Genomic DNA, 25,909 nt, shown 5'->3' with positions numbered 1-25,909 from the left:
ACAAATGAACTGCGTAGTCATGATTATAAATGCTGTCATTTCAGCCATCAGCTCTACCAACTGGATATAATAGAGCAGTAAAACCTTCAGTAAAACACGTGTCGTTTTATATTGTTATGAAATTTTATTGAAATAAAAAATTAAAATTTTAAACATCGGGAAAAAAATAGTAATAAAATAGTTTTTTTTTAATAAAAAAAACCCGATTTAGTCATTAACTTCCAAATTACCATAAATGACCAAATTAACCAAATCGACTGAAACAAACGGGACCGGAACGGTTGTTTGAAGTCGATGTTTTAAAGCGGACACTCCTTAGAAACGCACAAGCGCATCGTCTACTAGTACGCAGTAACCTACCAGCATATTCTTGTCAACAGCAGCTTTGAGACAGAGCACTCTGTCTTATTAAACATAAGTATGTCTATATTTACGCCAACAAATCAAATACGGCTGACAAATGTGGCGGTGGTAAGGATGAAGAAAGGAGGGAAGCGGTTTGAAATCGCCTGCTACAAGAATAAAGTTATGAACTGGAGAGCAGGAGCGTGAGTAACGTTTAAATATGTCAACAGCCCCAATGTGTAAAGGATTTGACTAGCTAGCTAACTAGTTACCAAAATGTATTGTATATTGACGAAACTACAATGACAATTAATCCAGAACTCTGCTGCCGGGCAACAAGAAAGAACAGAAAAAGGAAAAAATAAGAGCATGTTACTGCACATCAGTGGAAAACCAGCAGTTAACCCTCAGTTTAGCTAGCTAGCTAGCTAACTTGGTACAGTTCTCTGACTTGTTCAAGAGGCTGTCAATGGTTTGGGACACATCTACATAACTTAGTTTTTTTACGTTGTTTTTTATTTTTTCGGGCTTTTAGATATTCTATTGCAATGCAAACGACCACACACATTAAAAAACAGCAACTCAGCCCTTTTTTTAATCTATGCACCATCACAACCCCCAACCCAACAGATGCAAGCTCCGTGAACATTTTAAAACAGTTGAAGATTTATTCATTCAGCAAGGCTTTTAACTAAATTCTCACTCTTCGTTCGTTAGTTTTATTATCATAGTTGACATGTTTTATTTTTCCTATGCTTCCCTTCCTTTCCTTTGTCTCTCACTTTGTTGTAAAGCACCCGGCACTTCACTCTCTGTATGAATTATACTATATAAATAAAGTCAACAGACATTTGCTGTTTTGCTTTTTTATACATGTCGGTTTAATGCCCATATCATCCTTCTCTAAATGTCCAAAAATTGTGTTTTCTTCCAGAGAGAAAGACCTGGATGAGGTTTTACAGACCAGCTCAGTCTTCGTTAATGTGTCCAAAGGTCAGGTGGCTAAGAAAGATGACCTGACCAAATGTTTTGGGACGGATGATCTGACAGAAATTTGTAAACAGGTAAACGCCTCTTATTCTTCTCACCGTATCTCAATCATTAAAGGTCTGTGCAGCATTCCCCTTCGCATCCCTGACCTTTGATCTGCTGTGTCCTTTCTCTCGGACAGATCCTGGCCAAAGGAGAGCTCCAAGTGTCAGACAAGGAAAGGCAGTCTCAGCTGGAGACGATGTTCAGGGACATTGCGACCATTGTGGCAGAGAAGTGTGTCAACCCTGAGACCAAGAGGCCGTATACAGTCAATCTGATTGAGCAGGCGATGAAGGACATCCACTACTCTGTAAAGGCCAACAAGAGCACTAAACAGCAGGTGAGGAGACACACATCGCCTGTTTGCTTTTTCATGACATGAGGTTTTCCACATGTGAAAAGTATTTAAATTGATCATTTTGTTATCTATTACTATACATAATATTTAGTCCTTTTAAAATATGTGGTAATGTACTTACATTGTCATACTGATTGAGATGTCTTCTGAAATGGTGCGTTGATGGGTAATACCGCTGTAACGGTATATCTCCTTATAAACTCCACATCTTTTCCCAAATATCATGACTTGTAATTAATTAAATGTGACAGAATGCCTGTCAAATAGACAACAATGGGGCATTCACGGACAGGACAGCTAAATATTATCTTTCTGCTTGACAACTTCTGGCATCATACAAGCTTCCGCCGACAAGTTCAAGTGAAAACCGCAAGTGACTAAAGAAACGTGCCAATCCTGGACTCTCACCCCTATCATCGGTGTCTAATTAGCCATAGTGTCATCCTGTTGTGTTCTTGTCATCTAGCACCACACTAAAGTGAACATGCTGTTGCAATTACAGTTTGGAGTGATGCATGTAGCACAACACTCTGGAGATTGTTATTGTTGATATGGTCGGGTCTTCTTGGCAAAGGCGAAAAGCCATCACATTTACATTCTGTGTGCAGGAGAAATTAAGCTGTCAGTCTGTGTGGAATGATGAACCTTTTTGTGCACCCTTTGACAAACTCATCTGTCCTGTTCCTCAGGCTCTGGAAGTGATCCGGCAGCTGAAGGAGTCCATGGAGATCCAGAGAGCCCACATGAGGCTGCGCTTGGTGCTGCCAGCCAAGGAGGCCAAGAGGCTGAAGGAGAAGCTGAAGACTCTCCTGCAGGTTGTGGAGAGTGAAGACTTTGACGAGGAGCTGGAAATGGTGACATAAAATAAATATATTAAAGTTGTTTTTTAAATCCTAATAGCCAGTGTGCTGATGTTGAACACTTTTACTTTCTGTGTTCTGTTATTATAAAATGTTCATTCTGTCTAATTGAACTGATGCTTATTTTTTTTTTTTTCTCTTCCTGCTCCTCATCGTCAGGTGTGTCTGGTGGACCCCGGCTGCTTCAGGGAGATCGATGAGCTGATCCGCTGTGAGACTAAAGGCCGAGGTACTCTGGAGGTTCTCAGTCTGAAGGATGTGGAGGAGGGAGATGAGAAATTCTAGTAACCCAACCAGTCCGGACTCTGCACCTTACCCACACTAACATTCGTCACTGCGGTCCACAAAGGGCAATCTCATTAAAAAGATTAAAAAGTCTATTTTATTTTGAGGAAACCTATGATAATTTCTGCCATTCCTGTTTTCTGAATCTCTCCTATGTTAACAGGATTTGTTTAACTGAAGAAAAGGTTTAGCCAGATTTGCTGGCTGGCTGGAATGTATTTGGAAATATATTTGATCAAACTTGCAGCTCAGTAAAAAGGTCTGGCGTTTGTTCACATATTTATTCAGTGATTTAATTTAGAACTTCTATCATTAACAGAACGTTTCTGCCTTCCATATGTGCCATCTATAGTCATGCTCAATATCCCTGTTTTATGGATATTAATTTAACTCTTTAACTTATATTTTGTCATAATGAATGAGCTTGCTCTGCAGAAAATAAATATGTAACGGAATATTTCCCTTTTGTGTTTATACAGTGATTTCCTAATATACACAGTTGATTTAAAAACTAATCACAGTTGCAGAAGGACAGAGAAGCATAACATCCAAACCGGTGACATCTATAGCACCACTATATGTTTCACCACCCATTAAAAATGGTTGCCTAGCACAATTATACTAGATATTAATTATATTTGGTATTGTACCAGAATTTATATTCAGTGGTTAGAAACAGTGTTTGTAAACATTGCTTTAAAGGAGTTACTTTTTATTTTACAAATTAAAAACGGAATGCACCCCAAGAGTTAAACACAGTAAAATATGATTTCAAGTATTTTTTAACGGGTTTTTACTTGCAACATTTTAATTAGAAAGATACAAAACAAACTTCAGGAGCATATGACTGCAGAAATACATTCACAATCAAATGACTAAAAGAAATTGATTTGCGGAATTTGACTTTCCTGCATTCTATCAACAATTTAGAGTGTAGAATCAGAAAATGTAGCTTCTCTGAGTTAAATGGAAACCAAAATATTGTCATTTATGCAAAAACTGAAGAAGCGCAACATGTGGAAAACTAATGTTATCCTGTCATGTTTCATCTTCGACTTCCACTGTAAAATTGGACTGGATAAATTAAAAGTGCACGCTCTTTCACGGTTTAATTTAAAAAATGTAACCTACTGATGTCCCACGATGTGCCTGTTCAAAATAGGTGTAGATCTGCAAATAGAAGTCTGAAAAGTCCATCCTTTTACACCCTACTGTGAATAGTTTGTAAATGTAGCAACCTACTCAAAAGACATTGCCTGCTTCCTTTTCATCATGCATCCAGCCACCTCTTTAAAAAAAAGAGAAAAATAAACAAAAACAGATGGCTGCAGTATGTTTCACTGTTACTGTTCAGCTTATTCCCTCCTCAAGTGCTCCCTGGCCAAATAAGTTATACCCCTCTAATGCAGGACTTGCCAAATGACTCTTGTGAACTACGTAACATTTATGTTGTAAGTTTTTGTGTCCTTTTGCACAGATTTCATCTCGGTTGTAAACAACGTTTTTGGCACTGTCAAAAACAAATCTTAAATGGTATTACTCTAATGTAGGGCAATGTATCTGTTTAGTTTAAGGTATTCCAATCACATTTAAGGTGTTACAATAAATTAAGAGTATCAGAGGGCTGTAGTGTCTTGATGACAGTTTAGGATCAATAATTGCATCAAGTAAAAGCAAACATGTAATTTTACAGTGATGTTGGAGGCCGGAAATGAGGACTGAATGTAAAACAATGCTATACAGTGTGTAAGGTTAAGTTGAAATGGAAGAAACACAAATGCAAAACAAGAGGCAAATTTGAAATCCTACCATCAACATCTCTACCAATAAAACTAGTGGCGAGAGTCTCTGTGCTTCCACTTACAGTATGTTAATGATTAGTTAAGTCTGTGCATCATTACTCATCAGGTGCACCCAGAATTCTACTCATACACGCTTTAAATATTACTTCCCAGTCCCTTCAGATAGGCTCAGATCTGCGTTCGTACTGGCTGTGTGTGAACGTAGTTCTGTTGATCTGGCTCAGTGGGTGAGTAGCCTCCTCAAGATTCGGGTGCCTGCTCTCCTCAGGCAGCTGCACCTGCCTTTCACTAGCGGGGCATCTGGTGGTGAGAAACACCCCTCCACCCACCATCAAAACAAAGGAGATCCATCCCAGGTACAGCGCAGGTCCCCAGTCTCTTCTCAGCTGCACAGCACCCTCCAGTGGCTGACTGGTGTGATGGCACGTCCAGGCTGTGGGAATCAACAGCAGGATCCCAGACAAAACAAAGAGAGTTCCAGAAAACACTTTGACCTGCCCACGCATAGGGAACCAAACAGCCCCCACTGCTCCTATCACCGCAGCAAAAGCCCCGGCTCCGATGGCAGCCATGATGAGGGCTCTCCACGTCCGAAAACTTCCAGAGAGAGTCATGAGAGACTGGTAGAAGGAGCAGTGCAAGCTGCCATCGTGGGCCAAATCCCAGTGATCCCATTCCAGCCACACCCCATCCCAGTAGGCAGGCAGAGTAGCCGTGGTGTTGTCCAGGGTCCCGCTCACCTTCCACAGGGCCAGGCAGCGTGTCAGAATGGCACAAAGCCACCCTGTGAGAGCCAGACCGAGGGCAGTGATCTCCAGCTGCCGCTCCATAACTCCGGCCTGCCTGCTCCTCCGGTTCACTGCTCGCCCAGCGACCTAACCAGAAACAGCTGGCAACAGGGGTGGGGTTGTGTATTTCTTTTTCTTTTTTTGATTGTGTGTGTGCATGTGTGAGGAAGAGCCCTTCTGCGTAGGTGTGTGTGTCTGTGTGTTTTGCATGTCTGTTCAGATAGAGGAAACCGGTTTCTCCGGCAAAGAAGGCATGGCCTGGAGGCAGCTGTGTGGAGGAGGGAAATCCCTCTGTTTTCTTCTGCCATGGTTTCAAAACAATCCCTTTCTGCAGTGAGGGAAAACAAAGCTCCAACTATGGGCAGATTTTTCAGTGTCTGTGTCATGTTTCTGAGAGAGAACTTGGTTTAAAGAGCACAAGTTCTTACTGATAATGGGATTGTCTGTTGTTCTTACAGTGGCAGTGGAGCTCCTGGGTGGAAAACAACACTGACACCATATTGAGCCTAGTTCCAATGTAATAAGGTTCTCACTGCGGAACTCTGATTCAACTGGCACGTTTACTCTAACAACATGGCATCATGATACATGTACACAGCAGGCGTACACATCATGGATGTAGTTATGTATTATTATACACATACACCACACTTGGCGCGTTATCGCGAGATTAAAGCTACGTTTGGGTTTAGGAAAAGAAGAACGGGGTTTTGAAGTGTAAGATGCACTACCATCTACGAATGAATAAATGAATGACACGCACACAAGCTTTAAGCACGGCACATCTTCGCTGTTTATATTTTCACAAAAACTGGTGAGTTAAACATGATTGATGTCATTTTTCCACTGGTTAAAAATGCATGCAAATTAAGCGACGTGGGTAGCCTACAAATCAATACTCTGGCTTTCTTAATAAAAAAATGGAATAGGCAAAGGTAATTGTTAATAAGACTAGGGATAACCTTATTTTGGTTCAATTTGAAAGATTGCAGCTATTTCAAAAGATGTCAGATAATTATAGCTGTACCAGACATACAATGAAAAACTGTTATGTTCAAAATAATTGCATGCTGCTCATTCTGTGTGATAATCTGTAACTGAAGTGGGCATGTTCATGTTCATAATAGCGTAATACCAATAATAATAGCATAATTAGTGAGGTGATTGATTCTGTGAAGAAACGGGTGTTAATTATGGCCCATATTTAAGGAAGGAAGGAAGCAAACGTGCATGCTGGTTCTAGCGCATTTCACACTGAAATACTCAGCCAAATGGGTTGGTCCAGAAATTGTTCTGAGGAACAGCGAACTTTGATTAAAAAGTTGATTGGAGAGGCGAAAACATATAAACAAGTGCTGAAATTGATAGGCTGCTCAGCCAAAATGATTTCAAATGGCTTGAAAAGGCATCCAAAGCCTGAAAGACGTGAGAAAAACGGTCAACTACCATTCCAATAGATCAAAGAATAGCCAAAAGGCTCAACCAATGATCAGCTCCAGGAAAATCAAAGAAGGCTTAAAGTTACCTGTGAGTCCTGTTTCAATCAGAAGAAGGCTATGTGAAGCACTCTATGTTCTAGAAGCCCCCGCAAAGTCCCACTGCTGAAAAAAGAGACATGTACTGAACAGGTTGAAATTTGCCAAAGGACACATTGACAGGCCAAGTGAGAAATGGCGCAACATTCTGTGGCCCGATGAGAGCAAAATTGTTCTTTTTGGGTCTAGGGGCCGCAGACAGTTTGTCACTGAAGACAGTAAAGCATGGTGGTGCAAAACTGATGTTATTGGGATGTTTCTCATCCTTCGGTGTTGGGCCTATTTATAGCAAACCAGGGACCATGGATCAGTTTCAATACATTAAAATACTTGAAGAGGCCTCATGCTGAAGAGAAAATGCCTTTGAAATGAGTCTTTCAACAAGACAATGACCCAAAACAAACCAGTAAGCCAGCAAAGTCTTGGTTCCAGATGAACAGGATTGACGTTATGAAGGGGCCAGCCCAGTCCCCGGACCTCAATCCCATAGGACACTTGTGGGTTGACATCAAAAATGCTGTTTCTGAGGCAAAACCCAGTAATACAGAGAAATTATTGAATGTAGTTCAATGGTCCTGGGCTGGAATACCTGTTCCCAGGTGCCAGAAGTTCTCAGAAATAATGGTTATGCAACTTAATATTAGTGTGTATTATTATTCCTATATATTCATAATAATCCTTTTTCTTCACTTTCTGTAAAGGTAGAACACAAACTTAATTAATTTTGGTCATGTTTTGATTTGGAATTGAATGTGCAGTGTTACCAATGCATTGATACTATGGAATTAAAAGCTATTCTAAGGATTTTGAGGATGAGTTGATCACAACTGTACATTAGCCCCTAAATGGAGATGTGGAGAAAATGGAGAAAAATTGGCAAATGGTTGGTATGACCACCATTGTGGACAGAATTTTATGAAGAAAAAAACTATGGATAAGGCAAATCTAGTGTCAAATTACAACATGTTCATATTAATAAACATGCTATGTTTTTTTATATCTATGGTCTAATTCCATCGGCCTGTTCAGCCCTAACCTCACACATAGTTCTTGATGGCATAGCTGCCGTGTGTGTTTGTCCTGGCCGGTGTGTACCCACTGGAAGGGAACCTGGCCCTCTGCGGTGGACAGCTTGTGCACAGAATGGCCCCCCCACAGAACAGCAGCCCAGACGTCACAAAGCCGATATATATGGCTGCTCCGAGCTCCCTCTTCAGCACCTCAGGGACGCGTGGGTTGTGGAAGTCGTTGATGATGGAGTTGGCCGTCCAGGAAACAGCAACGATGGTGGCGAGCGCTGCCAGGCAGAAGATGGCCCCTGAGCTCACCACCACCCGAGCTTTGATCCTCGGGTGGCTCAGGCAGTTGGTGCAGCGGGCTCCCAGAAGGAAGATGAGGAATCCCAAACATCCCAGCACCACGCCGATGCAGATGAGGCCGCGGGCCGCTTGGAGGTCGGGTGACAAATCCAGCAAGGCATCATAGAGCTTACACTGCATCTGACCTGTGTACTCACTGACACAGGTCATCCAAAGACCTTCCCAGAACACCTGCATGACCACCAGATGGGTGCCGATAAAGGCTGTCACCTTCCACATGGGCAGAGCGCAGATCAGGATGGTCCCGGCGACGCCGATCATGGACAGGCTGATGCCCAGCTCCTGCACAGCCATGGGACTCTGTGCAGACTCTCTCACACCCTGGGAAACACAGAGGGTGGACGGGAACAAAAGCATTTAGGTTTTTATTCTGAATAGACACAGTCTATCTCTTTTTTACATCCTGACATGTTGCTGGTGGAATTAAGGGATCCGTTAAGATGGCAGTATCCAAGTATTTTGCTTTGTTACAGTCACTGACATTCAATAGAATTATGTTCTTCAGTATCAGGTCACCATAATGTTTATGTGTGACTTCTCATTTTGACCTAACAAGGAATTATGTAAACTAAAGAGATATTTAAAAAAGATAGACAGACACAGGATAAAAAGTGCCATTGTGCAGATGACCTGCGTCCACTGATCAGATGTGATGGCAGCACCACAGAGATGTTTTTCCTGTAAAGCTGAAGTTGTTCCAGTCTCTGATGTCATTAGATATAAAAGTTGGGATTTTCTCGCCATGGAGGCAAATGGCCACCAGGTCGCAGTATGTCACCAAAGACCAACAACAATGACAACGAATCCGCTCATGGATTGCTGATGACTGGAAGCGACAAATTCATGTGAAAAATCTAGGTTGTATTTAAATAGATGTATCCCAAAATGCAATGTTTGTAATTTAAAGAAGAGTGAAAAAAAATGACAATATGTCATTGAAGTTTAGTGTTATCTTTACGCCGTCACTCACAAACAGTTATTTTTTAAGGGTAAATGACATTGTTTTTGAAGAGACGGGGTCCAACAACTTCTGTTTGGTGTTCTCTTTTCATTTGCAAGGGTTTTATCACAGGATCTATTTTTCACAGATCTTTTAGATTTGCTACGCTATAGAATAAAAAAAAGTTATTTTGTCAAGATGTTGAGAAGGAACAGTAACGTCTGACAGGAACAGCATCCTTTACTAACAGCTTCATTAGCTTAATGTGTGCATTTATTGTACATTTCAATTTTCCTTTGAATAATGAATCTTTGAAATGTCTTACCAGGGTCTAATCTTTGTATTAAATGTTTTATGTAATAGTAGTGAGTTGTTGAGTGGGGAAAAAGTACTTATGGCTGACCTCCAAATCAAAGCTAGACTGAACCAAAGAACCATATTAACACCTGAGAGGTCTTGTCATGCAAGATATGTCACTTCCCTTGAAGTTACAGGTTTGTAGAACTTGTTGATTTTCATCAAGATTTATCTATATTGCCTAGTTATGCTCAAAATACAGAAAGTCACTGTGGAGAACAATGTAAAAGCCTACTGAGAGAGCAGAATTACCTAGTGGAAAAATATGGCATTTCAGACACTCCCTGAGACATGTGACCCTCCCGCTTTCTGATCTGCAGCCTGATAACATGAGAGAACAACTCTTATCAGGTTGCTAGGAGTTTTGTGAACAAACAACAAGAACATAAAAAAACATCTTTACAAATCCTTATAAACCCAAAGATTTGCTTATAATTACTTTTTTTTTTTTTAAAGCCTGCCCTCGTACCTATGCAGCAATCCTTGATTATGACGGATGAAACTTTTAAAAGCAGGTCTTGCTCTAGGATTTGAAGACGCTGAGTCATCATGTTGGGTTTCTGGTTAGTGATCTTTGCTGAGTAGCTGACAAACAAGTTCTGTCAGTGTTTGGTTTAAAATACCACAGGCGGCATTTTTTAAATGTATATGACAAGAAGCATGAGAGAAGCAACACTAAGAGCAGAAGGTCATTTATTGGAAACTAATAGAATCACAAATATAATAAGATTACTTGTCAACTGAAACCAAAATATTTCCTAAACATGTAAAACACAGAGTTTCTATCATTTAAACTGCCACATTGTAAATCTTCATTTCTAAAGAGTAACACCAATAATCAAAGCAATCTCCAACAGAAGCGTCTTCATTCATCCAGCGTGTGATTCTCTTATGAGGACTAAGTGCTTACTCTCTTGATTGGGGGTTGTCTGTTTACAAATGTCAAATGTACGTCTTGCTTGGTGTAAAAGATCGGACCGAATCCTCTCTGCTATTTCCTCCATGTTTGTTGAGAAAGAACCTCACGGAGGGGGTCTCAACCTCTTCGCTGGGACAGGTGGTGCATAGAAGCACTCCCCCAAAGATCACCATTACCCCACCCACCCACCCGATGTAAAGAGAGGCACCGAGCTCTCTTTTCTGGGCATCTAGGAGCAAAGGGTTATAGAAGTCCGTTATAACCATATGGGCAGTCCATGAAATAGGGATCAGGCAGACGATTCCACTGATGATCAGGATTACACCTGCTGTCACTGAAACCGTCACCTTTGCTCTCTCCTCTGGAAAAAAGTTGGTGCACTTTCCACCAGTGAAAGCGATGGAGATCCCTATGACCCCTGTGACCACTGAAACCACCATCAGAGCCTGTGCCGCCTGCATGTCAGAGCTTAGATCCAGCATGGAATCGTAGTCATCGCACTGCATGTGGCCGGTACTTTCAACCACACAGGTCATCCAGATGCCCTCCAATGTGACCTGGGCTGTCACTAGGTTGCTGCCAATGAAGGCAGTAACCCGCCACATGGGTGTCACGCAGGCAGCGAACACCCCTATCCAGCCCAAAAGGGCCACGGCGAATCCCACCATCTGCATCCCCATAGAAGCCATCGTCTCCTCTATCAGAGTGCCTCTGAGGGAATATGAGGTGCTGATTAAGGGTTTATGCTCATCTGAAGCAGAAAAAATAAAGAATGGGCAGCGTGAAAGCCAAGCCATTTTGAAGCCCTGCCAAAGAATACCAGTCATGTAAGATATTCTTTGTACGTAGGGACAATAAAGATTAGGGTTTCACTTATTCTTCTGGATGGAGACGAGGATTGTGTTTCTACTCTCAAGGAAAGAGATGTACAGTTGTATTCAGAATAATAAAATCTGTGTACAGAGCTGTCACTAGGATTGCAAGGCCGGGGGGGGGGCTATGCATAACTTTCCCTTGCAAAGTCTTACTCACAAACTCCAATGTCAGGTTTTAGATACACCAAATCTACATGGAGGGATTTACTAAGGCCAGAAAAAGGCACTACTCCAGTCAGGCATGAACCAGCTCGCTACAACATTGTTGACAAGGAACTTATTTAAAGTTTTTTATGTCTGAATTTAATAACCTGATGGCAAGATGAATAGAAGATCTAGTATGTATATATGTACTGTATGTATGCTCTTGTATAGCCTAGTCTACATTTAGGCACCATCTACATACTTGTTTAATTTATTACAGCAAATGAATGCAGAATGCTAAGTTGGTCAGAATATAGCATATATAATAAATATCATTAAATAATGTAGTTTAGGCTATGCCTTGTTGGCTAGACCTGCCAACAAATACATGTTAGAAGAACCCCCCCCCCCCCAACACACACTTTTTTTTGAAGCTCTGTAGACCACTACTGACGTCAATCAAGCTGCCTCTCACTTGTTTTCACATTGTTTTCTATAGCCAACTAAAATATTCTTTTATCTTTACGTCAAGTAAATGTAGCTAAAGTGAAGCAAGTAAAATGCATCAACAACTTACAATTTCACTCTGTATCACTCACTGTGTGCGCGGTACATAGACTGTATGTTATTGGCCTACAGTCTATGGTGGGGTAGCAAGTCCAGACCAAAGATTTGCAACAACATGAGATAAATCCTGCAGCTACTTGCAACCATGGACTGTATATTAACAGTCTGAAAATGTTTCCCAAATGTTGTGTTTCACACAGATTTTTGACTTGCTCTGGTCTATGTATCTATTAACAGGTTGACTTTACTGTACGTTGCTGGACTCTCTACAGCATGTCCCAGTAGTGTCTCTGGCTTGTGAATGTCAACATGTGTCCCTGTACTGCTAGGCAGAGTTAAGGGCTAGTAAGTCATTTGCAACCTCTATTCCTGATAAGCATAATCATTGAGGGGCACCCGTTGTCCCCATTTGACTCTTTTATGTTTGTTATTTTTGTGCAGCAGGTAGTTAGAGTGGTTCCAGCAGCTGCTCGGGTGCACTCAATGGCTGTCTAGGTGATTTTCAGCTTGTTGAAAATGAATTAGGTTTATGCATGAAGACTCGGGTTGAGTGAGAGAGGTAGTATTGGTTAGGCAGACAGCCACAGGAACAAGGTCCCCCAAGTAATGCAGCCTGTCATCCTTTGTCTGGTGGTGGTGAAAACTTGTTTTTGGTGTTCTTGCTTTAGTGTGTGCCCAGTATTTGTTGCTGAGAGAAGGTTCTCTGTCTGGGATGTTTTGCCTGTCCTATTGGAGACTGCTAGTGTACCTGTGGTAGTGACTAGTTTGTCCGATGTAAATGGGGAAGTTAAAGGTGACATAAAGGTGACTATAAACTAGACTAGAAGATAAACGGTCTGTAATAGCATTTCAAAACACAAGATTAAGATGTGTTTGAGATTTTGCTTTTAATTTAGCTCTATTAAATTGAGAATGTTGTAATCAACATGAATTCTTTTACTTTTAGTTTAGCAACCATGCCACCATGTCATTGTATTGTACTGTTGCTACTAAATACTGGACCAATGTCAAAACAAAAAAACGCAAAATAGGGTCTAGGTTTTGAAAAAAATGAAATTACCTTTTAAATACTGACTAGAGCACCAAATGGCTATTAATTGACCATGGAAAATAGTTCCCAATTAATGGACAATGTATTAATGTTTTAATAAACGTAGCTAAAAACTACAGTGCCAAGTAATTTAAGTCTTTAATTTCAACTAAGTATACTGTACATTTGTGTCACATATCTAAAGATTCATGACATAAGTAGAAACCATGTGCTTGGGCCTGAGGCCCAGTTACTCAGTATGGGAGGAAGAAAGTATTGAGTATACGTGTTTGCTTTTGGCTTTTCATGGGATTTGTGACAATAACAAAAATATTGAATAATGCCAGCCGCATCTTTTAAAACTTAAAGTAATTCCTCAAACCTCATAGATACTGTTAAATCTGAAGATTGTTTAACTGCTGGTGTTTTATGTGTTAGGCTCGCTACATATAAAAACAGTGTACTGTAGCCAATTCTACGAAAAAAGGGTTGACTGCCACTCAACACTGTAAAACTGGCTGAACTAGTTGAACTAGTTGAACTAGTTTAACGTCTGCATGAAGATTCCAAGCACACGGCTGAATGTTGTCTTTTGCATAATATGCTGAATGCTTTTAAATACACTTCTGCTAAGTTACACTTTTTAGTTTAGGAGCTCTTTGAATTCTAAACCCTGACCATTTTATTTCCTGTTTAATAATGAGACAGCATGTTCTACTGGTTTATACTTCTAAAAAATAATGCAATCAGTCAGACACTTGTAACTCAGTTTCCTTTCTGACAGCCAGCATGAAAAGCCAGGTCATCATCACTACATTATGCAACCACGCTGATAAGATTTAGTTAAAAGATCTGATCTATTTTATTCTAGTAATGCATTCATTTGAAATTGCTACCGACTGTCAACTTTAAAACCAAACTTGTGAATGTAAACAACAAAAAAACAGATCAAAACCTAAAAAATAGGCACACAAAATATCATTCATGTAAATGTTTAATTAAAAATCTGTGATTTCAGTAAATAAAAACAGTCTGTTGCATTGAACCAAGATATTGGTAAAATAGTTTATACTATAAATTCACAACATATCAAGGGTGCTGTACAAGTTTCATTCCATCATACCCCTAGTTGACCATTAACATCCTTCTTGCACAGCTTAGATTTACAATCAGAAAAATATTAGGTTTGATACAAGCTTTATATAGAATAGCTCTCATTCCATCCAGTCATCGTGCCGCAGGAAGATTTTCTTGACAGTACAGTTTTTCACACTACATCTTTTGTAATGTTTTCTTGTTCTTCAAGAAACACTCTTGCCTCCACCAAAGAAATCTGAATTTATCAGAAAACCAGTTCTGTGTGTCACTTAAAACAAAGCGACTTTTAACCTTACAACGAAGGAGGGTAACTCAAGAAAAGTAAAATAGTTAGTCTTTCTTAGGCGAGAGAATGGGTTTCTCAGACATATGCCCGGCTGGTGGCTTCGGACCTGGCACCAGAGTACTTGACTGGATACTCTGGGCTGTTTTTGGCTGGGCAGGAGCTGCAGAGGAGGCCACCACCCAAGATAAGAAGCCCAGCTGTGCCCCAGCCGATGTAGAGTGAAGCCCCCAACTCTCTCCTCTGGGCTTCGATTAAGGTGGGGTTGTAGAAATCGCGGATGATGGTGTTGGCAGACCAGCAGACGGGGATGAGGACAAGAAAACCAGCAATAATGAACATGATTCCTGCCGCAATGGCCACCTTGACTTTGGAATTTTCATCCTCCACAAAGTTGGTGCACTTGCCTCCCATTACCCCCAAGATGATTGCAAGGATAGAAGCAATGATGGCGATGATCGTAAGAGCTCTGGCAGCCTGAAGGTCCTGCGGTAGAGCCAGCAGAGAATCATAGATCTTGCACTGCATCTGGCCTGTACTCTGCGTCACACAGTTCATCCACAAGCCCTCCCAGATGACCTGCGCTGTCACAATGTTAGCTCCAATGAAGGCTGTAACCTTCCACATGGGCAGGATACACACGATGATGGCCCCCAGGGAGCCAATGATGCCCATGGCAAAGCCCAGCATCTGTCGCCCCAATGACACCATGATGAGGTCTTGTTTGAAGCACTTGAACAGGAGCAGAAGTGTTGAAGTTTGAAGGAGTAGGTCAGCACAGCTCAGGTTGTAAAGTTGAATGCAGACTGTTGTACGTTTCCTGTGGTTATAAGGATGTCCAACGTGAAGGTGGAGTCAGAACATCCTTCCCTCTGACCTGAAACCAGTTCACTGGCTCAACCAGATTCTTCACATTATCTGTACGGGGACAGGGAGTAGTTTCGACGACATGACATCAGCCTTAAGTTACTTTATTTAAATGAAGCCCATAAAGAGGCAATTGAAACAATAGCCTGTCAGTGGCCATCCTTTTGTTTGCGCACGTTACCTGAAGATCAGGTCCAGTCACTTGTTCCAGGTTTAAAAAAACACCAACATGGGTGGGAGTATCACCGGATGTCAGATGTTAACGGAAGGATCGTCCATTTATGGTTTTACTAATTACTTCTTTGATCATCGTCATTTATTATAGGCCTATACTATTCAAGGAATGGTTGTTTTGTTTTTCAATCAGAATGACAGTCCTCACTGAGATTAGATCCCAAGAAAAACTTTTTTTTTGTATTGTCTTTATTTAACAGAGATTTTCATGTCTCTGTGCATTTCAGATTACAGTGAAATAACACAATTAAAATAAAGATTTTTTATAAAAAATACTTTATTATTCTTGTAGATTTTTTTTCATTTCTGCTTCTCAGTCACCCGGGCTGAGAAGTCACACATAGAAGTGCCCTGACCATGTAAAATGTTTCAGATTTTTCATATCATAGCATAAAATAGCAATAATAATATATTAAAAATGACTGCACAAGTCCATAAGTGAATACCATACAAAACATTTTATTGAAAATATTTGCATTTACAGAAAAAAACATCACACATCATTACTATTTACAAGATCTGCTCTGGATTACAAGGTAATAAATATATAGACAGTGGCATTGGAAAAGAAGCAATGAAACTTTTCGTGCACAAAGCCATGTTGACATATTTCTTTAATATCAAGACTTCATAAACTTCATAAATGTCTACTTTAGAGCACAAAATCAATCCAAAAGAGCAAATATTTTATGAAAGATTTCTAATGATCAAAAGGTCACAGTGATTGTTTAAGTGAATTCATTTTAAATCCCAACAATGTAGTGGAATACATACCATCGTCTAGAAATACAATGTTTATTTTGGTGCAATTTTACTGTCTAATAGCATCATTTTCTAAAGCAATCCTGGCAAAAAGATCTTTGCCTTCTTTGTCCTTTCCATGTTAGAGGTATTGTCTAGCAGTGTATGTAGGTTGTGCTGCATACGGTTTGTTAGGTATGTATGTCCCAGTGTATGATTGGCTGGACGGGGGGGCATACACAGGGGCATATGTTGCTGGATTTGGCCTGGGGCCAGTGTAAGGGTACATAGGTGCTGGTTGATTGCCCGGGTATCCATACATGGGTTTTTGCGGAGGGCAGGACGTGGTTAGGATAATCCCACCGATCAGAAGAAGCACAGTAGCGCCCCAGCCGATGTAGATGGAAGCTCCAAGTTCCCTCTTCTGTGTTTCAAAGGTCAAGGGGTTCTGAAAGTCTGTGATGGTGACGGCTGCAGACCAGGAGGTGGGGATCAGGACCAGGATGGCAGAAATAATGAGGAGACAGCCACCTATGATCACCACGTTTGCCTTTGAGGATTCGTTCTTAAGGCAGCTGGTGCACTTGACTCCAATGAAGGTAATCATGAAGCCGATAAAGCCAAAGAGGATTGAGATGATGGTCAGTGCTTGGGCGGCTTGCAGATCCCGGGTCATAGTCATAATAGCGTTATTCAGCCTGCACTGCATCTGCCCAGTGCTCTGCATCACGCAGTTCATCCACAGGCCGTCCCACACGATCTGGGCTGTTGTGATGTTGGCTCCAATGTAGGTCGTCACTCTCCACATGGGGATCCCACAGGTCACTGACACCCCAACAAGCCCTATGAAGCTTATGACCTGACCGGCCACTTCCTTCCCAATCCTTCCCATGGTAAAGAGACTTTGTCTGCGGCAGGAGAGAAGAATGTTTCAGCATACAGATCGGGTCCTCTTTCGGAGTGACACAGCTCTCTCACTTGTGGTTTGTCAGAGAATGTACAAGAGGAGGGATGTTTCGTTGTCAGGCAGGTTCTTCTGGCCAAACAAGATTCCACTTCCTAGACCTAGAGGAGTGGCACCCATTTTTAAACAGTGTCTTGTTTTTGTTCTTGGAAAACATACTTTCATGTGCAGAATTCCCTGTTGATAGTAAAGGGTTATTGGATGGAGTTACAGACACTTTGGGACTTCCAAAGTCCTGAAACCAGCTCAGCTCAGACTGTGAAAGAAGATCAAATTTCCTCTATTTGTTTCCACAAGCATTCTCTTTGCTTTGTTCATTTAAAACCAGTGAAGGGATGGGGCATCTTAGGACTAATGAAATCTCTTCATTCATGAAACGTATTATTATATTTAATTCTCTTGTTCATAATAGAAGACAGAGACTTTTCCATTGGTTTTTTCCCTACCACATTACTATTTTGGAGAAAAATAAAGGATTTCACATTAGTTTAGATATCCGGTTAAGTGACTGAACTTAAGTTGTCAACCACAGTAAAAACTGGGTTAGTTAGAGATAAAAAAACAAACAAAAAAAACAGATACAATACATGACCCAGCATTATTGGTCTTTCTTGTTGCAAGGACTCAAACTTGCTTGTATCACTGATGTTGAATGTATATTGTATGGCGGTGTGGCAGGTGATGAAAAGAAAAAAGAAAGCAGACGTCAACATGGCCTGTGTTATGTTTAGGACACAAGATTTGTCCCAGTTAAGACAGAAACTTAGCCCAAGCCAAGGAGGAGGGATCTGTTTCAGTACAGGTAACAATGACTTTCATGAAGTAATGAGACACAGGAAGCCCCGTCAGCTGACGCTGTCAATTTGCATCTAAAAACAAATACCTACTACCTGTTGGGTAAACAAAGTGTTCACATACGTCATCCAGAAATGTGATGCATCAACAACAATCTCCACATTGCAATTGCGAGACGTGTTTTGTGAAAGCTAATGCTTGCAATGATTGATAATACTTTTCCATAACACATTTTAAAGCACTGCAAGTTCGAAAAAAAAAAATCTATTATTACTTTAGTTTAAACCAACTCCTCTCTGAATTATGAAATGATACACCTGCTTTAGCAGAACAGCCTTCACATTTAAAATAATTGTCATTTTTTCCCTTCTATGTTTTAAATAACAGGTGGCTCAGTACATTTTCATCATCAGAGGAGTAGCAGCTTAAGACATGAACACCTCTGAACTCATGTGTCTACTGAGCATTAATCAAGATCCGCGTGTTCAAATCCCTTATGATGGTGTTGGATGTCCAGGACACCGGGATGAGACACAGCAGCCCAACAAAGGATAAAAAAAAACCAAGACACAAGAACAGTCTTGAACTTGGCTGGTTCAGCTTGGATGATTTAGCTTTGATGATTTTAGTGCATTAGCCTTTGATGGTGCTCATCAAGAATCTGATGAAAAATCTCTGCTGGACTGAGGCCAAGATAGATTAGACACATGTGGTTTATTAGGAATGCTATACCTATCATGGCTTTTTTTTCTTTTGGAAATGAACCCCAAACAACTTAAGAATGTATGGTTCAAGGAGGTAATAAACAGTATCTTCTATCCCATGGAAACCACATCATAACAGTAACACCCTAGTTAACTACAACGCTGCATAACCATGTCATCAGATTACCTTGTGATGTTGGAAAATGTACCACTTCTCCTTTCTGTATAGTACTAGTATATGCTATGAGTTTAAACACTACTCACCCAGTGATAATAAATTTTATTTACGGTAACAGAACATTACAAGATTGAGAAACAGAAATATAAACGTGGAATTTTCAGACTATGAAAACGAAAAGGACAACAGATAAAAATGCATAGATTTTTCTTCACCAACTGTGTTTGCTTATTTTTTCAAAGACAGATCTAATCAAGGCAAAACTTAAGTAAGAAGTTATACTTAAAGGAATTGTTTTTTGTCTTTATTTGTTGAGATGTTACTGTTTGAATGACATTAAAGAAAAGTTACACCGTGAATCCCTTACAAAAAACTGACTAAATGTTTACACAGACTAATAATGATCATGATTTACATCCTAGTTACTCATGATCCAGACAGAGTACAACATGAATTCAAATTTTGAAAAACGATCTTCCATTTCAAAATTTTAGACTGAGTCATAAACATATGCCAAGTTCCTGTTTTGCTGTTTAAGTAGACTTTTGACTTATCGTAGCAGGAAGGGGCACAATGGTAACATTGATGGGGAATTTGTTCCATCTACAGTATGCGTGACAGTGAGCGAGCATGCACAATCCCAGGGCCCTGCTGGCACAACTGAATGGGATCCAGTCAGTGTTTATGCTTTTAGTTGCACTTGCTTGACAAGACAAAATGTCCGCTGTAAGAAAGGTCAAAGACACATACACTAACCACAATCAAAACTCGGCATTCAGCTTGTAGTAAGCTCTTATTTTCTGCAGTATTTACATCGCCAGAGAATAAATTTGACTTCTTTTTTTTCCCTCAAGTCTTCTAAATTCTTGTGACCTCAATCGTTCATTTAAGAAGTGCTAACCATCCTATACGTATTCTTTTGATGTGGAGGCTGGCTTCACAGGTGTGAATTTGGGTGCATAGTGGTGGTGTTCGTTTGTGGGAGGGCAGTTCCAACACAGTAGCCCCCCGCCCAACAGTAGCAGTGCAGCAGCCGCCCAGCCGATGTACAGCGACGCTCCTAACTCATACCTCTGGGCTTCCATTATCAACGGGTTGTAGAAGTCGCTGACAATGGTGTTGGCAGACCAGGAGACTGGAATGAGACAGAGCAACCCAGAGATAATGAACAAAACTCCAGCCATGATGCAAGCCTTTGACTTGGCTTGCTCCTCCTCGATGCAGTTGGTGCATTTCCCGCCAGCGATTGATAAGACCACTCCGAAGATTCCAGCCAGGATGGAGATGATGATCATGGCACGAGCGGCCTGGAGGTCTTGGGGCAGAGCCAGCATGGAGTCGTACACCTTACACTGCATCTGGCCTGTACTCTGCACCACACAGTTCATCCACATGCCCTGCCAGATGGTCTGAGCCGTGATGATGTTTGCCCCGATGAAAGCAGTGACCTTCCACATCGGCAAGGTGCACACCACGATGACCAAGAGCCAGCCAATCACAGCCAACGATATACCAATCATCTGAATCCCCTGAGAAACCATTTTGCTTGCTTGGTTCCACACTCTAAATCCAAGAAGAAAGACAAGCGGAATGGTGTGAGCTTGTATTTATAGGGTGTTGTGGGAGAAGAAGGGACACAGACATGAGGGTATGTGAGACCACAGTCCTCAGGCTCCTATTGGCTGGAATGAGTTTACACACAAACAAAGATCCAGGGACCTTTAGTAGTGCTGCTTGAAGCTGCAAGGTCAGATACAAACAAAAGAAAACCTGTTTCCTAATCAACCTTTTACTCTCTAATTGACAAAGATTTCAATGTAAAAAGTTGAGCTACAAGCAGAAAAGGAGGAACAATGATACTTCCTTAATATATAAATCTTTATAAACCAGTAATTATCATATTATGACACACAAGTGACTGACCCGCCTTTTCTGGAAATCATTAATTAACCGTGTTTTTTTAAAATTGTACAGGAAATGTGGTAAACATCTAACTCGTTGAAGAGGAAAACCAGATAAACCTACTCTATTTTGGGTTATTTAGGTATCAGGTCTGAACAAGAACAAAAGCCAAAAACAAAAGCCCAAAACATACAGACTGTAATATTATTCAAAGAATAAAACGTATGCTGTATGCTTATTAAATGTGCATCACTAATTATATGACAACTATAGGTGATAAAATTATTTTATTGGATACTGGGTGTTTAAATATGATCATATGTGACGAACAGGATGTGTTTTTTTTTTAACAGCAAGAGGCAGTGTTGGACATGTATAGCCTCAGAAATTGGGAAAATGAAAAATTCATGAAAAAAAAAAAAACTGCAGCATGCAAACATGCAGCTCATAATTTATAAGGAGGATACAAAAAGTCTGGCTGGATTATATCCATGAATAAATACTAGGTCGTTCCTAAAATAGAGTGTACCTCGAGGCTTTGTGCATGATTATTTTGTAAAGTAGTTATATATTTTGTCTGAACTATCTTCAAATGTTTTCCACACTTCTTTTGTCTGCAAGATAAGTGAATTTGGAGTACTTACACTTTATTTAGGATTTATTATTATTATTTGGGTCAACTAACTTTGAATTATTTTTTATTAAATATTTTACATTGGTTTTACAGTGGTTATTAAATCTATGGGTTGTGTAAAAGAGAGTCCCACCTCCTTTCTTCTTTCTGAGAAGACAGCTGAGCTTGAGAAGAAGATGGTTTTATGACATGTTATGAAATCTAAAAGAACAAATCAAAGCACGATAATTCAATGTTAATAAAAAATCTTTATTTACAGTTTTAGACAGTCACATATAAAACACATTTTGAAATTAATTGAAGTATGAAAATGGGTACAAATGGATGAAAACAAAGGAAAATAAATCAATGAAATCGAGTTGTTACATGTTATATGCTGTTCCAATATACAGATGTGTATTTTTTTCACTCCCACCAACTAAGCATTTTGTCACTCAGTACATACTATTTGGGTGTGGTGCAAATCTCTTCATCCTGCCAATGAATAAACATAACTTTAGAATTGCTGTAACTCGACATCAAAGTGTCCCAACTCAACTGTGAGCACAATGAAAACACTGTGAAATTCAAATCATACATATTGTAGCAACATGAATCAATGTCATGGACCACGATGCATTTCATTTTAGTCTTTTTTTTTTTTATAGGCTCTTTGGCTTTTCTCTCCTCAGACGTAGTCCTTGGGTGCACTTGAACGGGGAGCAGAGTACTTAGCAGAGAAGTTATCCTTGGGAGGGCAGTTGGCGCAGAGGAGTGCACCACCCAGAATAAGGAGGCCTGAGGCCCCCCAGCCGATGAAGAGTGAAGCTCCAAGCTCCCTTTTGTCAGGGCCCAACATTGGGCTGTAGAAGTTCTGTATGATGGTGTTTGCTGTCCAGCACACAGGGACGAGACACAAGACACCAGCAATGATAAAGATCACACCAGATGTCACGCCGATTTTGGCCTTGGCGCTTTCATCCTCCACACAGTTGGTGCATTTTCCCCCTGCGAGAGAGAGAAGGATGCCAAGGACGCCAAGCAGGACAGAGATGATGGTGAGGGCGCGGGCAGCTTGGAGGTCGGAGGTAAGGGCCAGCATCGAGTCATAAACCTTGCACTGCATCTGACCTGTGCTCTGGACCACACATGTCATCCAAATGCCCTCCCAAGTAGTTTGAGCAGTGACAATGTTTTGCCCAACAAAGGCTGTCACTTTCCACTGGGGTAGGGCGCAGGTAATGATGACCCCAATCCATCCAATAATGCAAAGGGCAGTGCCCATCATCTGAAAGCCGGCCGACACCATGTCTCCTCAGAAAGCTTCTTGCAGTCGTCCAAAAAAATAAAATGGTCCAAAAGTTTGTGTCTCTGGAAGTCAGTTAAGTCTTGGTTGAGAGATCTCCAAGAGTAAGTGTTTGGGGAAGGTTGGAGCGGTTACTTTATACCCTTAACTTGGGAGGGGCTTGACACATGCACATTGTTACAGTTGTGACGTGTTGACTACCCCCACCCTAACTCGTGGGCGTGTGTCATCATGTCAGTTTTTGTCTCAGTCAGGTAATTGTATACAGTGGAATAGCCCCACTGTGACTCACAGGTATTGAGATCCGTTTATCACACTCAAAAAAAAGAAAAAAGAAAACACCATGAGCACCAGCCTCAAAATGCCATTAAGTAGCTTTTTGCTCCTGTTTCCCATTTTACTACTTTTCTGTACTGTGTGAACAGGGACAGAAAATACTACTTGTCCTTTAAAAAGTCATGCGTGTACTAAAAAACAGCTTTTATGGAACTGTGTAGAACAGCTTGGTTGAAGAATGCTTCCTTTGGTATTTTTGAGTTCACCCAAGTAGTTCTCAAATGTTTTCCTAGATATAAAGACTGTCCTTTTCAAATGAGAGACAGCTATAATTTTCTCTGTTTGAGCATTTCATTAAACTTTGACTTTTTGATTGTAAAGGAGTGAAGGTGTGCTTTCCACCCTCTTGTGTCAGTGCACTCATTTTAGTAAAGTCATACCGCTCATTTGCCCCCCACTCTGACAGCGCTCCATTAGTGCATGTAGGTACTGAGCGTGTGTGTGTGCGGGTAATTCAGGCTTGTGCGTAACGTGTGTAATAACAACAGAGTGTAAATTGTAATTTCCCCTTGTGGGACTAATAAAGGATACATTATTATTATTATTATTATTATTATTATTATTATTATTATTTCCATTTTCCATTCAATTTGAGACAAATGTTGAAAACAAAAAGCAACTTTTTTCTGAAACGTAAGTGAAAATGTACGTATTTCTGAATATGTAAGTGCATAAAAACTACTGTTCTCTTCCTTACTTTACTATTTCTTAGTCTTAGAATACTTAGTGCATTGTATTTAATCAAGAACCACTGTAGTGAAAATGACTAGATCAGTTAAAACCAAATGCTTGGCCTCTTTTGCAGGTATATTGTTGACGTTACTGACAAAAAATACCGCATATTGTTATAATTGTCCTCTTGCCCTTGATAATTAAATGACTTTGATAATGTACAGTACGGTGGTTGGGTAAATGCTCAAATGCTCAGATTATTTTGCTATTAATCAGTCCCACCAGACCATATTTACAGTGTGCAAATGTAACAATAAAGTACATGACATCCTACACTGATTACACAGATTTAAATAGGCTTATCTGCACAGCAGTGCAACAGAATAGCATTGCTGGCACAGCTAAGGGACACGCCCATTTAACTATTTTACAAGATTTAAATAATGATGCCATTAAAAACAAAAAACTAAACAATAACAATTCCAGTGATTGTTTCCGTAAGAACCCTATTTGTCCAATCATAAAGAAGTACTTTGTATTAAACATGCAAAGCTGACCTTGTACTGATGTCAGTCCTTAAAGGCTGATGGGTTGCAGTCTACTCCTGTTGGTTGTCTTGGGAGAAAAATGGGCACTCTGCAGTCCAAGAGTCCCACTTGGTTCATGGACAGTTTTCCACAGCAATGAAAAGATATCAGGAGGACGATGTTGGGGAAAAGGCAAACACTATGGCAAGTGATTCCTCTGGACATACTGTTGCAAAAAGAAGGAATAGTGAGTGGGGGCAAAAAGAGGTAGAGAGGGAATCAGATTGTTTCCGAAATGAATGGAGGCAGTGTTTAAGGGCCAAAACTGCCATTAGGACTATAATGCCTCTATTTTATCCAAGGTAGGATCATTAAAGCTACCTCGGCCTGGCTATGGAGATTGGGTTCCACACGCAAGGAGGCAGGAAGGAATTTCCACAATTAAGAATCTGAGGAGAGACGGTTTTAGGGTGAGATTAGTCTTGATGTGCAGGTCCTGACAGACATCAAAGTAGCCCAAACCTAGTCCCATATTTTTAAAAGATTCCCATATTGTAAACATGGTAATAATGCAGCAACTTCACAATTCATACAAAGCACTGTATCAACTGAATAATCTTATATAAGAATAATCAAATCTTTTCAAATCTGATTGTAAAATGAAGTCCGGCTAAAGGCAGTTGGTTATGCAAAACTGAAAAATGTCAACATTTCAGAGTGTTCTGCTGAAACATTTTGCCAGAGTAATAAAAAGTGCCAGAAAACTATAATAAGGAGCTAAAGTCTCCTCATTGATGCAACTTTGTAACAGAGCATAGTTCAAACGCTGCAGCAACAGGTGAAAGACTCGACTCCAGCGGCCGTGAGAAAATGCCAGAGGGAGCTGAAGTGACAAGTGTCAGCAGGTAGTTCAAGGCATGCCCAAACTTGGCAGTAACGGCTGCCTGTAGCTCGCACTCAGGTGTCCAACCCTTCCGTTAAACTGGCTGGGTCATTATGCATATCAATGAAAAGTAAACAACAGCCATGTTCTTTGGAACGTTCATGAAGTTTACTAAGATTGAAATGAAATAAAGTCAGTCAACACATATAAATGAAACATATGTTATGGATTACATATATAGCATCTGTATTGTACATATGGAAACACTACAGCCATTTTGAATGTTCAGGGTGGGAACCTAGAAAAGTTGAGAACAATAACTGCCATGACTGCTTGAATTGAGCAGAAAAAAGTAAAGTATAATAGCTTCAAATATAACATACAATCTCTTTACATTTTTGATGTAATGTCAGATAAGATGTCCCACATTCCAAAGATATGCAAACACATTTGTTTTTTTACTGCATTTGGTTTCTGTAAATCTGTAAAATATTAAATGTTTTCTTGATGTCCAATCTCGTATACCAACATTGTGCATCTTGGTGGACAATATGACATTGTGCTACCCATTCTAGAGTTCATTTACAAAA

The 25,909-nt window shown here is 40.4% G+C and overlaps 8 protein-coding genes across 8 annotated transcripts; 1 reads left to right on the top strand and 7 right to left on the bottom strand.

Moving 5' to 3' along the window:
• Positions 1–276: 276 nt before the first annotated feature.
• On the top strand, positions 277–3,337 carry sbds (SBDS ribosome maturation factor). The gene is made up of 5 exons (XM_034866959.1): positions 277–548; positions 1,280–1,409; positions 1,517–1,717; positions 2,425–2,589; positions 2,755–3,337. The coding sequence occupies exons 1-5, from the start codon at positions 421–423 to the stop codon at positions 2,878–2,880; spliced, it is 750 nt and encodes a 249-aa protein (XP_034722850.1). The 5' UTR covers positions 277–420; the 3' UTR covers positions 2,881–3,337.
• Positions 3,338–3,987: 650 nt separating this feature from the next.
• LOC117941811 (claudin-4-like) lies at positions 3,988–5,932 on the bottom strand. Its single transcript, XM_034866960.1, has one exon. The coding sequence runs from the start codon at positions 5,510–5,512 to the stop codon at positions 4,841–4,843; it is 672 nt and encodes a 223-aa protein (XP_034722851.1). The 5' UTR covers positions 5,513–5,932; the 3' UTR covers positions 3,988–4,840.
• Positions 5,933–7,879: 1,947 nt separating this feature from the next.
• On the bottom strand, positions 7,880–25,040 carry LOC117941818 (claudin-4-like). The gene is made up of 3 exons (XM_034866972.1): positions 24,818–25,040; positions 24,467–24,653; positions 7,880–8,705 (listed from the first exon to the last, which is right to left on the bottom strand). The coding sequence occupies exon 3, from the start codon at positions 8,676–8,678 to the stop codon at positions 8,043–8,045; it is 636 nt and encodes a 211-aa protein (XP_034722863.1). The 5' UTR covers positions 8,679–8,705; positions 24,467–24,653; positions 24,818–25,040; the 3' UTR covers positions 7,880–8,042.
• LOC117941815 (claudin-4-like) lies at positions 10,428–11,499 on the bottom strand. Its single transcript, XM_034866968.1, has one exon. The coding sequence runs from the start codon at positions 11,425–11,427 to the stop codon at positions 10,624–10,626; it is 804 nt and encodes a 267-aa protein (XP_034722859.1). The 5' UTR covers positions 11,428–11,499; the 3' UTR covers positions 10,428–10,623.
• Positions 14,197–15,424, bottom strand: LOC117941819 (claudin-4-like). Its single transcript, XM_034866973.1, has one exon. The coding sequence runs from the start codon at positions 15,306–15,308 to the stop codon at positions 14,676–14,678; it is 633 nt and encodes a 210-aa protein (XP_034722864.1). The 5' UTR covers positions 15,309–15,424; the 3' UTR covers positions 14,197–14,675.
• On the bottom strand, positions 16,423–17,436 carry cldnf (claudin f). Its single transcript, XM_034866969.1, has one exon. The coding sequence runs from the start codon at positions 17,329–17,331 to the stop codon at positions 16,582–16,584; it is 750 nt and encodes a 249-aa protein (XP_034722860.1). The 5' UTR covers positions 17,332–17,436; the 3' UTR covers positions 16,423–16,581.
• LOC117941817 (claudin-4-like) lies at positions 19,169–20,756 on the bottom strand. Its single transcript, XM_034866971.1, has one exon. It carries the CDS (start codon positions 20,619–20,621, stop codon positions 19,986–19,988), a length of 636 nt encoding a protein of 211 aa, XP_034722862.1. The 5' UTR covers positions 20,622–20,756; the 3' UTR covers positions 19,169–19,985.
• On the bottom strand, positions 22,197–23,023 carry LOC117941820 (claudin-4-like). Its single transcript, XM_034866974.1, has one exon. The coding sequence runs from the start codon at positions 22,902–22,904 to the stop codon at positions 22,284–22,286; it is 621 nt and encodes a 206-aa protein (XP_034722865.1). The 5' UTR covers positions 22,905–23,023; the 3' UTR covers positions 22,197–22,283.
• Positions 25,041–25,909: the final 869 nt, after the last annotated feature.

The sequence above is a fragment of the Etheostoma cragini genome, chromosome 3 (genome assembly GCF_013103735.1).
Source record: "Etheostoma cragini isolate CJK2018 chromosome 3, CSU_Ecrag_1.0, whole genome shotgun sequence".
Classification (NCBI taxonomy): domain Eukaryota; kingdom Metazoa; phylum Chordata; class Actinopteri; order Perciformes; family Percidae; genus Etheostoma; species Etheostoma cragini.
The sequence above is the reverse complement of the archived record's forward strand: the minus strand, read 5'-3'. Positions and strand labels throughout refer to the sequence as shown.

Coding starts and splice junctions, on each gene's coding strand:
- sbds (XM_034866959.1), top strand. CDS start 421: ATGTCTATATTTACGCCAACAAATCAAATACGGCTGACAAATGTGGCG. Junction 549..1,279: donor ATGAACTGGAGAGCAGGAGC/GTGAGTAACGTT, acceptor GTTTTCTTCCAG/AGAGAAAGACCTGGATGAGG. Junction 2,590..2,754: donor TTGACGAGGAGCTGGAAATG/GTGACATAAAAT, acceptor CCTCATCGTCAG/GTGTGTCTGGTGGACCCCGG.
- LOC117941811 (XM_034866960.1), bottom strand. CDS start 5,512: ATGGAGCGGCAGCTGGAGATCACTGCCCTCGGTCTGGCTCTCACAGGG.
- LOC117941818 (XM_034866972.1), bottom strand. CDS start 8,678: ATGGCTGTGCAGGAGCTGGGCATCAGCCTGTCCATGATCGGCGTCGCC.
- LOC117941815 (XM_034866968.1), bottom strand. CDS start 11,427: ATGACTGGTATTCTTTGGCAGGGCTTCAAAATGGCTTGGCTTTCACGC.
- LOC117941819 (XM_034866973.1), bottom strand. CDS start 15,308: ATGGTGTCATTGGGGCGACAGATGCTGGGCTTTGCCATGGGCATCATT.
- cldnf (XM_034866969.1), bottom strand. CDS start 17,331: ATGGGAAGGATTGGGAAGGAAGTGGCCGGTCAGGTCATAAGCTTCATA.
- LOC117941817 (XM_034866971.1), bottom strand. CDS start 20,621: ATGGTTTCTCAGGGGATTCAGATGATTGGTATATCGTTGGCTGTGATT.
- LOC117941820 (XM_034866974.1), bottom strand. CDS start 22,904: ATGGTGTCGGCCGGCTTTCAGATGATGGGCACTGCCCTTTGCATTATT.